Raw genomic sequence first — 13,362 nt, forward strand, 5'->3', positions numbered from 1 at the left:
TGTGGCCCCAAGAAGCTGTTGCATGTACAGCAGCCAAACCCCGATAAAACCATTTTGGCAGATGGGATAAACCATGTTGAGGAGAACTGATAGACCTTGAACCCCTTGGTAAATTAGATGGATGTCTACTTCAAACATGTGAAGACTTCTGGATGAGAATAATTTGTTCCAATGTAGAGTGGTCAGAACTTGGTCAGACATCAAAGATGCCAAGGTCATCCACTGCATCCTGGGCCATTGCCAGTCATCTTGATTTTTGTTTTGCCATTGGACTTTGATGACTCTGGAAAGAGAGTGAGGCTGACAACTTGGTGCAAATCTGCCTCGCTTAAATCCAATTCACTCACAGGTTAAGACATCACACCATGATGTCATTGGCTCTTTTAGGAAATGAAGGACAAAAAAAACCAACTTATTTATATAAGACAATTACAGAAAGTCTTAAATGTGATACTGGTACACTTCTTAAAGCTATTGGCAGCAGCTGTTGCCTTCTGACCCTACAGATCCACTGTCCTGCCTGCCCAATGACAATGATAACATTTATATTACTTCAGTCTATCGCTTCTACTTCTGCCTTGTTCTTGACTACTTTCTTGGTGAGAGACAAAACAGAATTAGAGTCTCACAAGGCTAGTACACTGTATTAAATTCTAAGTTTTGTTACTAATATTACCAAATATCGAAATTTCTGGGAAGCTTATGGAACCACAGAGGTCTGAATTATTTTTCTCTTGGAGACCATATATACCAAATGTCTACATGTAAAATCACTGAGTCACCTTGTGTACATGCCTGGGACCTGTGAGTAATTAGCATATTATCATCTTATGAAAAAAATTTCTCCTTTTTTTGAGCCATGTAACAGTGTTGCCTCCCTCCCTCCTACCCATCACTGGATAGCCTGGGCCAATGCCATCACCCTCCCACACCACTTCCTCATGCCAACATATCACTTCCTTCCTTTCCTCACTACCAAGTGTCCCAGAATGGAAGTTCCCTTAAGTGGCCAGGAATATCTGGTACTGATCCAGGAACATAATTTAACAGGGCTTTATTCTACATTGTCTTAAGTGGGTTAATGTGACCAGGCTCAAGGTAAGAAAACACAAGAAGTATGAGTGAGACCTTCTGGTGCATGTTTACCTCTAAAGCACTTCAATTCACCATGAAGCTATGATTTTGGTGATATAGATTATTAATTGTTATTATAGTTTCACAGTTTGGGAACTGAAGAGGACCTTAAAAGATAACCAGACCAATGCCTTAATTTGATGGATAGATAGATAGATAGAAACATACATACATAGTGATAGACACACTCAGATGAGAGACAGAAAGACAGACAGAGAAAGAGAGTGAGACAGAGAGACAGAGATGCACACACACAAAGAAAGAGAGACAGAGAGACAGAGAGAGAGAGAGAGAGAGAGAGAGAGAGAGAGAGAGAGAAGAGAGGAGAGAGAGGAGGGAGGAGAGGAAGAGAGGAGAGAGAGGGAGGGAGGGAGGGAGAGGGAAGAGAGAGAGAGAGAGAGAAAGATCAGGTGAATTTCTCCAAGGTCACACAAGGAGTAAAAGGCAGAAGTAGGATCAAACTCAGGTCCTCTGATGATTAATTTGGCCACCTTTGCCCCATACCATGACTGAATGATTCCTGCCCCCCTCCTTCAGTCCTCTACCCCATCCGCCTGCAATCTCCTAGGTGATGAACCTTCCTGAACTTCGCCAGGTTGGTATTCTGGTGACAGAACCATGGTCCATTGCCAGCTCCATATACAAAACCTTTCTAGCTTTATAGGACCTGCCAAGGGATGCATTCCTTTAGTAAGGTCTTGGACAATCCAGTTTCACCAGAAAATGGTGAAGAAGTAACAAAGAGGACTGGAAAGAACTGTCAAGTGAAGAACATCTAAAATAACAAGTGTTGGCATGGGGAACTGGGATGGCTTCTATTTCCAAAGATGGAGACGTCCTATTAAAATCCTACAAGGAGGACACATTGATGACAGCTTTGGGCAAGAGTAGAAAAAAGACAATGATGTGGGGGCAAGGCTGAGCTGTACCCCATTTGATTTCCTAATTTGGGAGTTTCTCTAATAGCTTCCTCATTTGAAGAAAAGCATTGGCAAGAATATCATTAAAAACATAATCCGTTCCGTATGTGTCTGGAACTTGTGGAATATTTTGTAAAGTTAAATGTGGCCCGGTGCAGTATCTCTGACCGAGAGCTGGGGCAAGACCAGAGACTGTTCTGCAGATCATTCTACAGATGATTAGAGCTGAAAGGGAGTTTGGAGATCACCTCGTCCAACCCCCTTCATTTTATAGATGAGGAAGTTGCGGCCACAGAAGGCTGTGCTCTCCTGATTGGTGGGAGTTTGCCATATATATGCATCTTAATTTTGGGGCCCGATATTTGAAAAAAAAATGTATTACGTAAAGTTATTGAGCTCAAGTTTTATTCATCTGCTCACAGCTTTCAGGCATCTTTTGGGCAAGTCTGGTGCATGTACACATGCTTAGTCCATTCCGTTTCATGAACCTGAAGCACCAGTTGTGTCCTCCTTTGAAACCAGTAACTTCTTTTTCATCATCAGTTCTTCTTGCCTCATGCTGAACTATCTTTGTGGACACAGGAATTCAATTGCCCTTTGCTCTTCAATCCATATCTTCAATTCCCTCTCTAAATCAGACCATTTTGCTGACTCACCTCTCATGGCCTTCTTCTGCTGTGGCATTTTCAGTAGGGTTTCTTCTTCCGTAGCCAGTCTTGGATTGTTTTTTCAGTTGGAGGAAGACCAACTGAGCACGATTTCCATTCACTTTTGCAAACTGGATCACTTTTAACTTGAATTTAGCTCTGTACGAAAATCTTTCCTGAGCCATTTCTGGGCAGAACATGGCAAAATGTAACCTAATATACTAGTAACAAATGCGAAACAACAAGCACAAAGACAACAAGCACGAAAAAGCAGAAAGTACAATGAAAAAAATCTACAACCACTGTATAAGACGCACCCAGTTTTTAGACCCCAAATTTTTTGAAAGAGGGTATGTCTTACACATGGGGAAATATGGTAGGAGGCTGCACATCTCTGCCCTAGCTATCTTCCTGTAATGCATATTTTGCCTTGATGGATCTTATAGCACAACCCTAACCCCACCCCCAAGATACATTCTTGCTCTTAGCACAGTGGCCAAATTTGTATTGTCATTGCTGGAAAATGTGTCATCAGTTGATTGCCCTGATTTCATTCATTATTCCTGTGACTTCTCATACTAAAACAGCCTTATTGGACACACACACATACGCATGCGTGCACACATGTGCACACACACATGCACATACATATACATACATTCATAACACATATACACATATAATTTATATATGTCTATATTTATAGATTAGATTTATATTTTTTTCAGCTTTGCAAAGTGCTTTGAAAATAGTGTCTGATTTGATCCTCACAATAACCCTTGGAATTAGGTGCTATTGTTATCCTCATTTTACAGATGAGGAAAATGAGGAAGAAGGCTAAATGATTTGGCCGGATCCCAGAGCTAGTTAAGTATCTGAAGCAGGATTTTAACTCAGGACTTTAACTCTTAATGCTAGGTCTAGTGCTCTCTGTGTATGTAGGTATATATATTTCATAGTGTGTATATATACATATATAGACATATACATACACAGGAATAAACATGTACTCTGAGTCCTGTGGAATCTCTGTTGATAATTTAGATGCTCAGGATTGTTTTCTTTCAAAATTTTTCATTTTTATAATATTGATTTTATAGTATAAATTGATTTTCTCTTCTGCTCATTTTACTGTGCATCAATTTATGAGATTTATCTTTTGGTTTCCAACAGTATATTGATGGAATTATGATGTCATCATTTGAAGTATACCATTATATGGTGTAGATTACAATCTATCCATGCCTGGCTGTACTGTGAAATTCTTGTTCATGGCCTCTGATAAATCTGAAAGCTTCATAGGCAGAGAGGTGGTCTATCTGCAATGATATCTCAGGAGCAGGATTTTTCCAGGTTACAAATGTTACATTTGCAATCAATGACACAGATTGGAATATATGAAATATTGCACACCTGTGCAATTTGAGGATGGATCAGTATTTTTTTATTATACAAACAAGTCCTTTTTATTTGCCCCTCTTTCTCAAAATGTATGCAGAAAGCAAAGTTACTATTTAATTAGATCTTCACTTCTGCCAAGTGTCTTTTCCTAGAAAATTTTCAAGACATTTATGAGTCTTTAAACGTTAGATTTCAATATTCATCATCTTCATCAGAATCCATTACTTTTCTTCTGTTGAACTTAATTGCTATTTTCTTTTCTGTTTGAGGGCTCACTTTTTCAAGAATTTCTGTCACCAATAAGTTCCAAGCCAATACATATGGATCTCAGTTTTAAGAACAGAATGCATTGTCATATATCTTGACAAATACAAAATTTAATTCTGCCTGGCAGAATTGGTCATTGTCACTAGCCAGTTATAAATTCAGAGAGTGTTACCAGCCAGGGAAAAATGATGAGGTTGCACATGTTTAATGTGTTAAAGATATGGTGACACTCATAGAAGGAGTGAAGGTGATCTCTCATGCAGAGAGTGTTTAGCTCTTTTGTGAGTCACATTCATGGCCATACCCAGCCAGCACAGCAGAGTTCCTGAAGTAAAATCTTTCCTCTCTGTGGAAATTCAGCTCTTGCCAATTTGATATTTGGGATTGAGTTAATAAATTCCTTTCAACTTCCAACATGTCCTTGGCTGATAGTTCCAGAGACATGAAAATTAACCTAGAAATTAATTTAGTTACACTGCAGCTGATAGCCTTTACCCTTGCAATGGAGACAGATCTGGACCTTGAGTCAGGAATATCTGAGTTCAAACCTGGCCTCAGATATTTCTAGTTGTGTGACTCAGGGTAAGTCACTTAACCTCTTTTTGACTTTGTTTCCTCAACTTTAAAAGTGGGATGATAACAGTACTTACTCACCCTCCCCCCACATTGTTATGAGAATCAAATGAGATGATAATTTCAAAGTGCTTGGTACATATTAGTCATTATACAATTATTTATTTCCTCCCTCTTTCCCTACTTTCTTGTGGCTACTAAAAAATCTTACCTTTTTACATAAATATGGTAATATAGGCAAAAAAATCAGCAAGTTACTGATAAATGTCCAGTTTCCTCTTTTTGTAATAATAAGGCCTTGATTTTTTTCCCCTAAGCATTTGATATCTCTCACTTTTCAGATAATTTGAGAACTCATGCCTCAATATCCACAAAATTGTGTTGTCTGTAAATTGTGTTTTCTGTACCTTTGGTCTAGTTCGGCTCTCTTTTCATGTTTTTTCAGTTGTCCTCTGTTTATCTTCTCTCATGTAGATTATTGGAGACTATTGAAGTCAGAATCCAAATGTTGTGGTTCCACTGACACAGATGGAGAAAATAATTTTTTGTCTGTCCTTTAAACTCCAAGTTTCATCATCCAATGCCCCCAGGATCAGTTGGCTCAGTTGTGACTCTTGCTGAGTTTTCTGTAAAGTTGCTTTGCTCTCCACTGTTTCCTGATGTTCCATGATGAGGTACTGCTTATAAACTTCCCACTGTCTCCTTTGTAAAACACTAAGAATGAGTTTCTTTTCTTTTTTTTTTTCTGTGTTCAGTTTCGTTTAATGACTGGCACCTCCCTGCAGAGGAGGAAGCGGGCAACTAGGTCATAGCAGAGAGGATGTTCACTTGAAGATCTTGCCCTGATTGAAGGGTATGCCCACGTGCTGGAGGGCCCCCTCCCAGGAGTACTCTCGGACCATGGTCTGGGTCTCCTCACTGCCAGGATCCAGTTTACGCCATGTGTAGGACTCATAATCTACCTGCCAGTCTAGACTCAGCGGGAAGGCAAGTTCCTGGCCGGAAAATGCAGACTCCAGAAATGGTGCTGCTATTGTTGGTGCCAAAAAGGATGACACTGGCAAACGTGTTCTTCCTCAGCTTGTCCAGGCGCTGGAACATTCCAGTGATGAGGTTGCAGCTCATGAAGGTCTGGCTGAGCTCCTGGGGGAAGCGGTACTCAGCATACCACAGGGATCAGCCATCATGGTCAAAGTGCTCGCAGAAGTACGGCAGGGCCACTGTCAGCGTGTCCTCGTTGGAGTACTTTTGCTTAAACTCATCCAACACAAACGTACTCTTGGGCAGGTGGGCAAAGGGATCCTTGGCCTTGGGCTTTGCAGCCAGAGCCTGGTCACACTCCTCCACCTCCTCCCCAGGGCCAGAGGCTGGGGCCGCCTTCTTCTCTTCCTTCCGCTTAGCCTGGGCCTTCTGTCTCTCTTCTTGCTGTCCCTTCTCCTTTCTTGGGGCCTCCTTCTTAGGATGACTTTCAGCAAACTTTTTAGCATCAAACTGTGCCATCTTCTCACAGAGCTTCACCTCTCCCAACACCGCCTGGAACTGGGGCTGGTGGATGCAGGTGAGGAACCAGCGGTTGGTGTTGGGAAAGGCCTGCCGAAAAGACGGCTCTAGAACCTGCTTGTAGAGCCACAAGAGGGTACACACAACTGTGATGTCAGCCAGAGTCACACGCTCCCCCACCAGGAAAGTCTGAGTCTTCAGGTGGGCGACAAGCAGCCCCAGAACCCGCCTCACCTCCTCTTTTGCGTTCTCTGTAGCCTGTTTGTTGTGGTGCATGACGCCAAGGGTGGGGAACACCCAGGTACTGGCTGGAGGGACGATGTCACTGTCAGCAAAGCTCACCCACTGGATGACTCCGGCAGCTGCCTCCGGAGTAGAGGCTCGAAGGTCATCGTTGCTCACATAGTGGGCAATGGAGTTGCTTTCAAACACACAGAACCCATTGTCACCCTCAAACGCTGGAACCTTGCCTACAGGAAATTTTTGGAGGAATTCGGGGGTGCGGTTGGTCTGACCAAAGTGGAAGTGGGGAGGTGCAGACAGCGAGTGGATCTGGGCCCCACTGTACTGTGCAGCAATGAGGGCCTTGAAGGCCCGCCAGTTTTCAGGGTATGTGTACAGGGTCCCGGCTGCCGTGGTGATTCCGCAGAGAAAGGGGGTGGGGACGTTGGCTCTGCCGCAAAGTGAGTCCGGCCGAGGGGGCGAGGGGAGGAGCGAGTTTATTTTCTAAACTGTTATTTTCCTTGGCTGCCATATCTCTACACTTAGCTGTGCCCTCCAAATGCCCAGGTATTGCCTTCTTTTTTTTTTAATTTCTTTTTTTAAATTTAATATATTTAGTTTTCAGCATTGATTTTCACAAGAGTTTGAATTACAAATTTTCTCCCCATTTCTACCCTCCCCCCCCACTCCAAGATGGCGTATATTCTGGTTGCCCTGTTCCCCAGTCAGCCCTCCCTTCTGTCACCCCATCCCCCTCCCATCCCCTTTTCCCTTTCTTTCTTGTAGGGCAAGATAAATTTCTATGCCCCATTGCCTGTGTATCTTATTTTCTAGTTGCATGCAAAAAAACTTTTTTTTTTTGTTTTTGAACATCTGTTTTTAAAACTTTGAGTTCCCAGGTATTGCCTTCTAATGTGCCCATGCACCCTAGGAACCTTCAGGTTTTGTCATCTACATTGTTGCTGTGGCCTTAGAACCACTCAGCCTTTCTATATACCCTGTGGATGGAACTCTTACATGTGTGCTTCCCCCAGTTAGAATGTGATCTTAAGAGCAGGGACTGGCTCACTTTTCTATTTGTATCCCAGCATAAGTACTTAGCACATAGTTAAGTGGTTTATAAATGCTTTTTCATTAATTCCTCATACCTTGTCACTTCTTATGCCTCCATTATTACACAATTAGAAAAGAACCACACAAGTCTGAGGGATGTTTTATATTTTTTGTTTCTTGGGTTGCTGTGAGCAAGGACTTCATGACCAAGTGACCAGTCTTCTAATAATGAGCCTATCTCCACTTAGCTAAACTGGTTCTCAGAAGGCAGGTGTAATTTGTTGCCGAGTGTAGTGTTAATGGGATATGAAGATCTTCCCTGCCCCTTAATAGGCCTTGTGTAGAGCCCATTAAGGGAAGCTTGCTTAGAGGAGGCTTGCTTGTAGGAAAGCTTTCATACCTTTTGCTAATTTCTAATTAGACACTGAGTCACAAGTTATACCTTCTGGCTATGAGAAGTGTGTATATACTCTGAGTTTGTATTTTGCTTTGGGGGCTCACTTATGAGAAGGACCTTGTGATTCCTTGGTCCAGACTCTGAGTAGCTGTATGTTCAGACCCCTGACTCCTCAGATATAAAGACTCTCTTGATCCAGTGGTGTATGTAAAGTGTATAGCAATATTGCTTTGATTCAGGCAGTCATAGCCCTGTCTGTTGGTTTAATTTCTCTGCTTGTATTTTCTCTGACATTCAGGGGGCTGACTTTTCCCCTAAACTAGTGAATGTAATTAAAGAAGATTGTTAACCCCTTTAAAGTTGCTTTCTTTTAAAAGCAGATTAAAGAACCTGTGCCAGCAGGCCATCCTGGGTATGCTAGGGCACTTCCTGCTACACCAAGACAGTACTATCAATCAATAAACATTTATTAAGCACCTAGTATGTGCCAGGCATTATGAAAGCACTGCATTGGAAGCTGTTCCAGTATAGTAGAACCTGAGTTTGTGGGAACCCAGGTTCACTTGTTCACCACCATGAGACATCCCTGTAAGACTTTGGAGAGGTTCCAAAGTACTCACTTTGAGGCAATATGACTCACTGGAGACATCAGAGGGTTTACCAGTCAGAAAGACCTGGGACTGAGTCAATTCTTCCACTTATTGTCTATGTGACTTGGGGAAAATCACTTTCCTTTTTTGAACTTCAGCTTTCTTATCTGCAAAATAGGTATAGTCATCTTGACCATGTCTACCTCACAGGGTGGTTGTTTTAGGACCAAAAAGAATATTAAGAATTGAAGCCTTTTACCACTGCTAAGTGCTATGGGAGTTACTTTTTTTTGCCTTATCCTTACCGTTTACTTCCCGCCGTGCTCCCTGGGATATTGCAAAGGAAGCAGAAAGCATCACTCTTTCCCACTAAGACCTTGTTACTTTCTTGGTCATATACTCCATTTCCATTATTTATTGCCAGGCATTTTTCTTGCCTTTGTCACTGGTTAACTGTGACCTTATCCTCTGCATGCCTTTGTTTCTGGATATGTTCAGCAATATGAGTATGTGGCTTCACTGCCTCCCTTTCTTCCTACATTACTGACACAACATGAAGACAAATAGGATGATAAATGTGAATCCACTTAGAGGTCTAGAGGAGAATGGTGCTTTGGACATTCCAGGTAGTAATATTGTTATTAGCAGCCACCAGGATCATTTTTGTGCAGATACAATAATGTGTTCCTGACAGAAAATGGGAAAAAATCAATTATGAATGACTTGGGATGCCTGTATCAGGCCCCAGAAAGGGTTGGGAGATAATAAGTCTAGCTGAACCGTGGAAAAAAACAAGGGGAAGCTACTTAAAACAAAAGAGAAAGGAGATCATTTGCGATCAGTTTCCAAATGCATTCTATCAAAATGAATTATTCACGAAACTTGTTTTGGGTGAAGGATTCTCTCAGATAGCTTTAGGAAATTGTCCTTTGACAATAGCAGAGCTGGATAACCCATCAATGCCATGTCACGATTTCTAATTAGATGATGATGCCACCTGGGGCTGGAAGTAGGAAGCATATAAGTGGGTTTCAAATAGATTATAGCCTTTTGATAATAGTTTCAACCAAAATCTATAAATCTTGGGATAATACTTTGAATAAAAATGTCTCTTTTTAAAAGTTTAATTCATTTCTCATGCAGGTTCTAAATTGTAGGGGAGCAAAACAACCATCTTTACAGCCAAACCATTGTGATGTTGTCTGAGTGCCATGTTGTCTCATTCCAGGCATATTTGCTTCATAGTCCTGTTGTATGCTTCCTGAGGGCAGGGACTCTCATATTTTGCTTACATCCTTAGTGTCTGGCACGATGAATAGCATGCATTGATTAAGTATTTAGCTAAATTGAGTTGAATTGATTTGAAAGTTCTGGGGATGTTTAGCCTAGAGAAAGGAAATCTTAGAAGTCTAGTAGGATGAAAGTTCATTGAGGCCATTTTTGTCTTGGAGAGGTTCAAAGGACTCACTTTGAGGCAATATGACTCACTGGAGATATCAGGGGGTTTCCAGTCAGAAAGGCCTGGGACCGAGTCAATTCTCACACTTATTGTCTATGTGACCTAGCAGCCAGTACCGTGTCTGGCACACAGTCAGTTTTTATCAAATATTTTTGGACTGATGGATCAAAAACAAGTTGAGGGATGGTCAGGACCATGCAAATGGATCATAGATTTAGAGCAGGAAAAGACATAATTTATTCAATCCTATTATTTGACATACGGGCAACTTCCCTAGGAAACCACCCCAACAGAGAAGTGAAATGAGGGGACCACAGTTATACATGTAGAACCCATCAGAAATAGCCCTATGAGGAAATGTGACTTGGGAAGTAGAACTTTAGGAAAAGAAAATAAGAAAATTATTGGGAATAACAACTGCAGCTCTTGAACAACCGGACATGCAATCAGAGCATGCGCCATTTTTATGGCTATAGATTATAAAAGCGGGCAAAGTGACATTGTTGAAATTACATCCCAGCAAGCAGCTGTGAGTATGGGGTGATAGAAGTGCTTGGCAGGAGAGGCAGTGTGATGTGCTTTCCCACCCATCATAATGGGAGCAGAGACAATTTTTTTGTCTTTCTTTGTATTCTCGGTGCTTAGCATAGTGCCTGATACATAGCAAATGCTTGACAAATGGTTGTTGATTGACTGGTAGAAAGATCAATGGACAGGAAGTCAGAGAGTTTTTGATGTAAATCTTTGTTCTACTCCTAACTATCAGTGTAACCTTGGCCTAGTGAATTAATAATAAATGATAATATTCATATGGTACCTACTATGTGCCAGGTGCTGTGCTAAGCACTTTACAGATATAATCCCATTTGGTCCTTAAAAAACCCTGGGAGATAAGTGCTATTATTATCCCCATTTTACAGGTGAGGAGACAAGTAAATAGAGGATAAGAGACTTGCCCAGGATCACACATCTAGTGCCTGAGGCTGGATTTGAACTAAGATCTTCCTGACTCCATGTCTGGCACTCTATCTGGTATGCCTCCTAAGCTTCTCATTTCCCTCATTGGTGAAATGAGGAGTTTGGAATAGATCAATAGTTCCCCACCTGTGTGATGAGGGTATGCAGAATTCTTGTAAGAGACCTGCAAAGCCATATGTGTGAAAGCCCATTTTGTTAAGTGACCGAGCATAACAAACTGGCAATCATATCTACTATAGACTGAATAAATATTCCTCTTATATTTTCTGCTTCTATTTCACAAATGTCTGTGGATGCTGTTGTGACAAATAAAATACAAATTCATTTAAAAGTGTTACTAATAAGTTCTTTAAAAATTATGTATTTATGCTATAAATAAATACTAAAACTGCAACAGCTATCATGTGGGTGCCCACACTTGTTATTTTTGTTATTATTTTAAAAGGGATCTTCACACTCAAAAAGATTGCTGACCACTGAGTTAGATTGTCTCTATGGCACCTTCCAGCTTTAATGTCTTATGATTCTATAATTTCCATGATATTGATAATCTACAATATCATATGTCTATAGCTGTATGGACCTTCAGGGGCCATCTGGTCTAACCCTATCATTTTATAATGAGAAAACTGAGGCCTGAGGGCTTTTTCTACTGCACCATCTTGTGTCAGCTACATTGCAGGAAGTCCTTTCTGATCCTCAGAACTGCTATATACCTCCCTGCCAAACTTCCTTGTATTTAACTATTTTGCATATATTTGTATTTACTCATTCTTGTACAGGGGGCTGCTGATAAATACTTAACAACCAGATCTCTGGGAAAAATGTACCTATAATATACTTTTAAAAATCTTTATTTATTTAAATTTTCAACATTCACTTTTATAAAATTTGAGTTCTAAATTCCCCCTTACCTCCCATCCCCCCTTCCCATGACAGCATGCAATCTGATATAGGTTAGACGTGAACAATCGTATTAAACATATTTCCACATTAGTCATGTTGTGAAAGAAGAATCAGAACAAAAGGGGAAAACCATGAGAAAGGAAAACAAAACAAAACAGAGAAAAAGTATGCTTTGATCTGTATTCAGACTCCACAGTATTTTTTTCCTCTGGATCTGATAACATTTTCCATCATAGGTCTTTTGGAACTGTCTTCAATCATTACATTGCTGAGAAGAGCTAAGTCTATCAGAGATGGTCATTACACAATGTTACTGTTACTATGTACAACGTTCTCCCAGTTCTGCTCACTTCACTAAGCATCAGTTCATGTAAGTCTTTGCAAGTTTTTCTGAAATCTGCCTACTCATCATTTCTTATGGAATAATAATATTCATTACATTCATATATTGCAACTTCTTCGGCCATTTTCAAATTGATGGGTACACCTTCAATTTTCAATTCTTTGCCACAACAAAAAGAGCTGTCATAAATATTTTTGTACATGTGGGTCCTTTCCCCTTTCTTATGATCTCTTTGGGATATAGATCTAATAGTGGTATTGCTGGATCAAAGGGTGTGCACAGGTTTATTGTCCTTTGGGCATAGTTCCAAATTTTTCTCTAGAATGGTTGGATCAGCTCACAACTTCACCAACAATGCAATAGTGTTCCAAAATTTTCCCACATCTCCTCCAACATTTATCATTTTCCTGTTTTGTAATGTTATCCAATATGATAGGCGTGATATGGTACCTCAGAGTTGTTTTAGTTTGCATTTAAATCAATAGTGATTTAGAGCATTTTTCATATGACTATGGATAGCTTTAATTTCTTCATATCCTTCGACCATTTGTCAATTGGGGAATGACTTGTATTGCCTAGCTATTAATGTATTTGTCTGTCTATGTCTATCTCTCCACCAGTCAATGTCTGTCTATCCATCTATGTCTATCATTTATCTATTTCTGTCTATGTCTATCTCTTAATCATTCTACGTGTATCTATTCTCTCTCTCTCTCCCATCACAATGTAAGCTCAGTAAAGATTACTTTATTCTTTCTCCTTGTATTCCCAATACCTGGTACATAGTTGGTACTTCATAAATACTTATTAATAGGTGACTATTCTGGGCAAAAGAAAAACAAAAAAAAATCAAGTCATCAGCCTGTAGGAAGTCCAGTGATCTGACTCTTTTGTCTTTGCTAAGTAAAGTCCAAGGTGACAGAGATACCTTCCAGTGCCAAGACCATACGGAAAACCCCCTAGGTTGGTAGG

General features: G+C 40.6%; 1 protein-coding gene across 1 annotated transcript in view; it reads right to left on the reverse strand.

Moving 5' to 3' along the window:
* Positions 1–5,766: 5,766 nt before the first annotated feature.
* Positions 5,767–13,362, reverse strand: part of LOC118847068 (elongation factor 1-gamma-like) — a 30,743-nt gene continuing 23,147 nt past the window's right edge. Inside the window, 2 exon segments of the mRNA XM_036755688.1 lie at positions 5,767–5,944; positions 5,946–7,115. Of these exon segments, the coding sequence (XP_036611583.1) occupies positions 5,767–5,944; positions 5,946–7,115 (1,348 nt within the window).

The sequence above is a fragment of the Trichosurus vulpecula genome, chromosome 4 (genome assembly GCF_011100635.1).
Source record: "Trichosurus vulpecula isolate mTriVul1 chromosome 4, mTriVul1.pri, whole genome shotgun sequence".
Lineage (NCBI taxonomy): Eukaryota > Metazoa > Chordata > Mammalia > Diprotodontia > Phalangeridae > Trichosurus > Trichosurus vulpecula.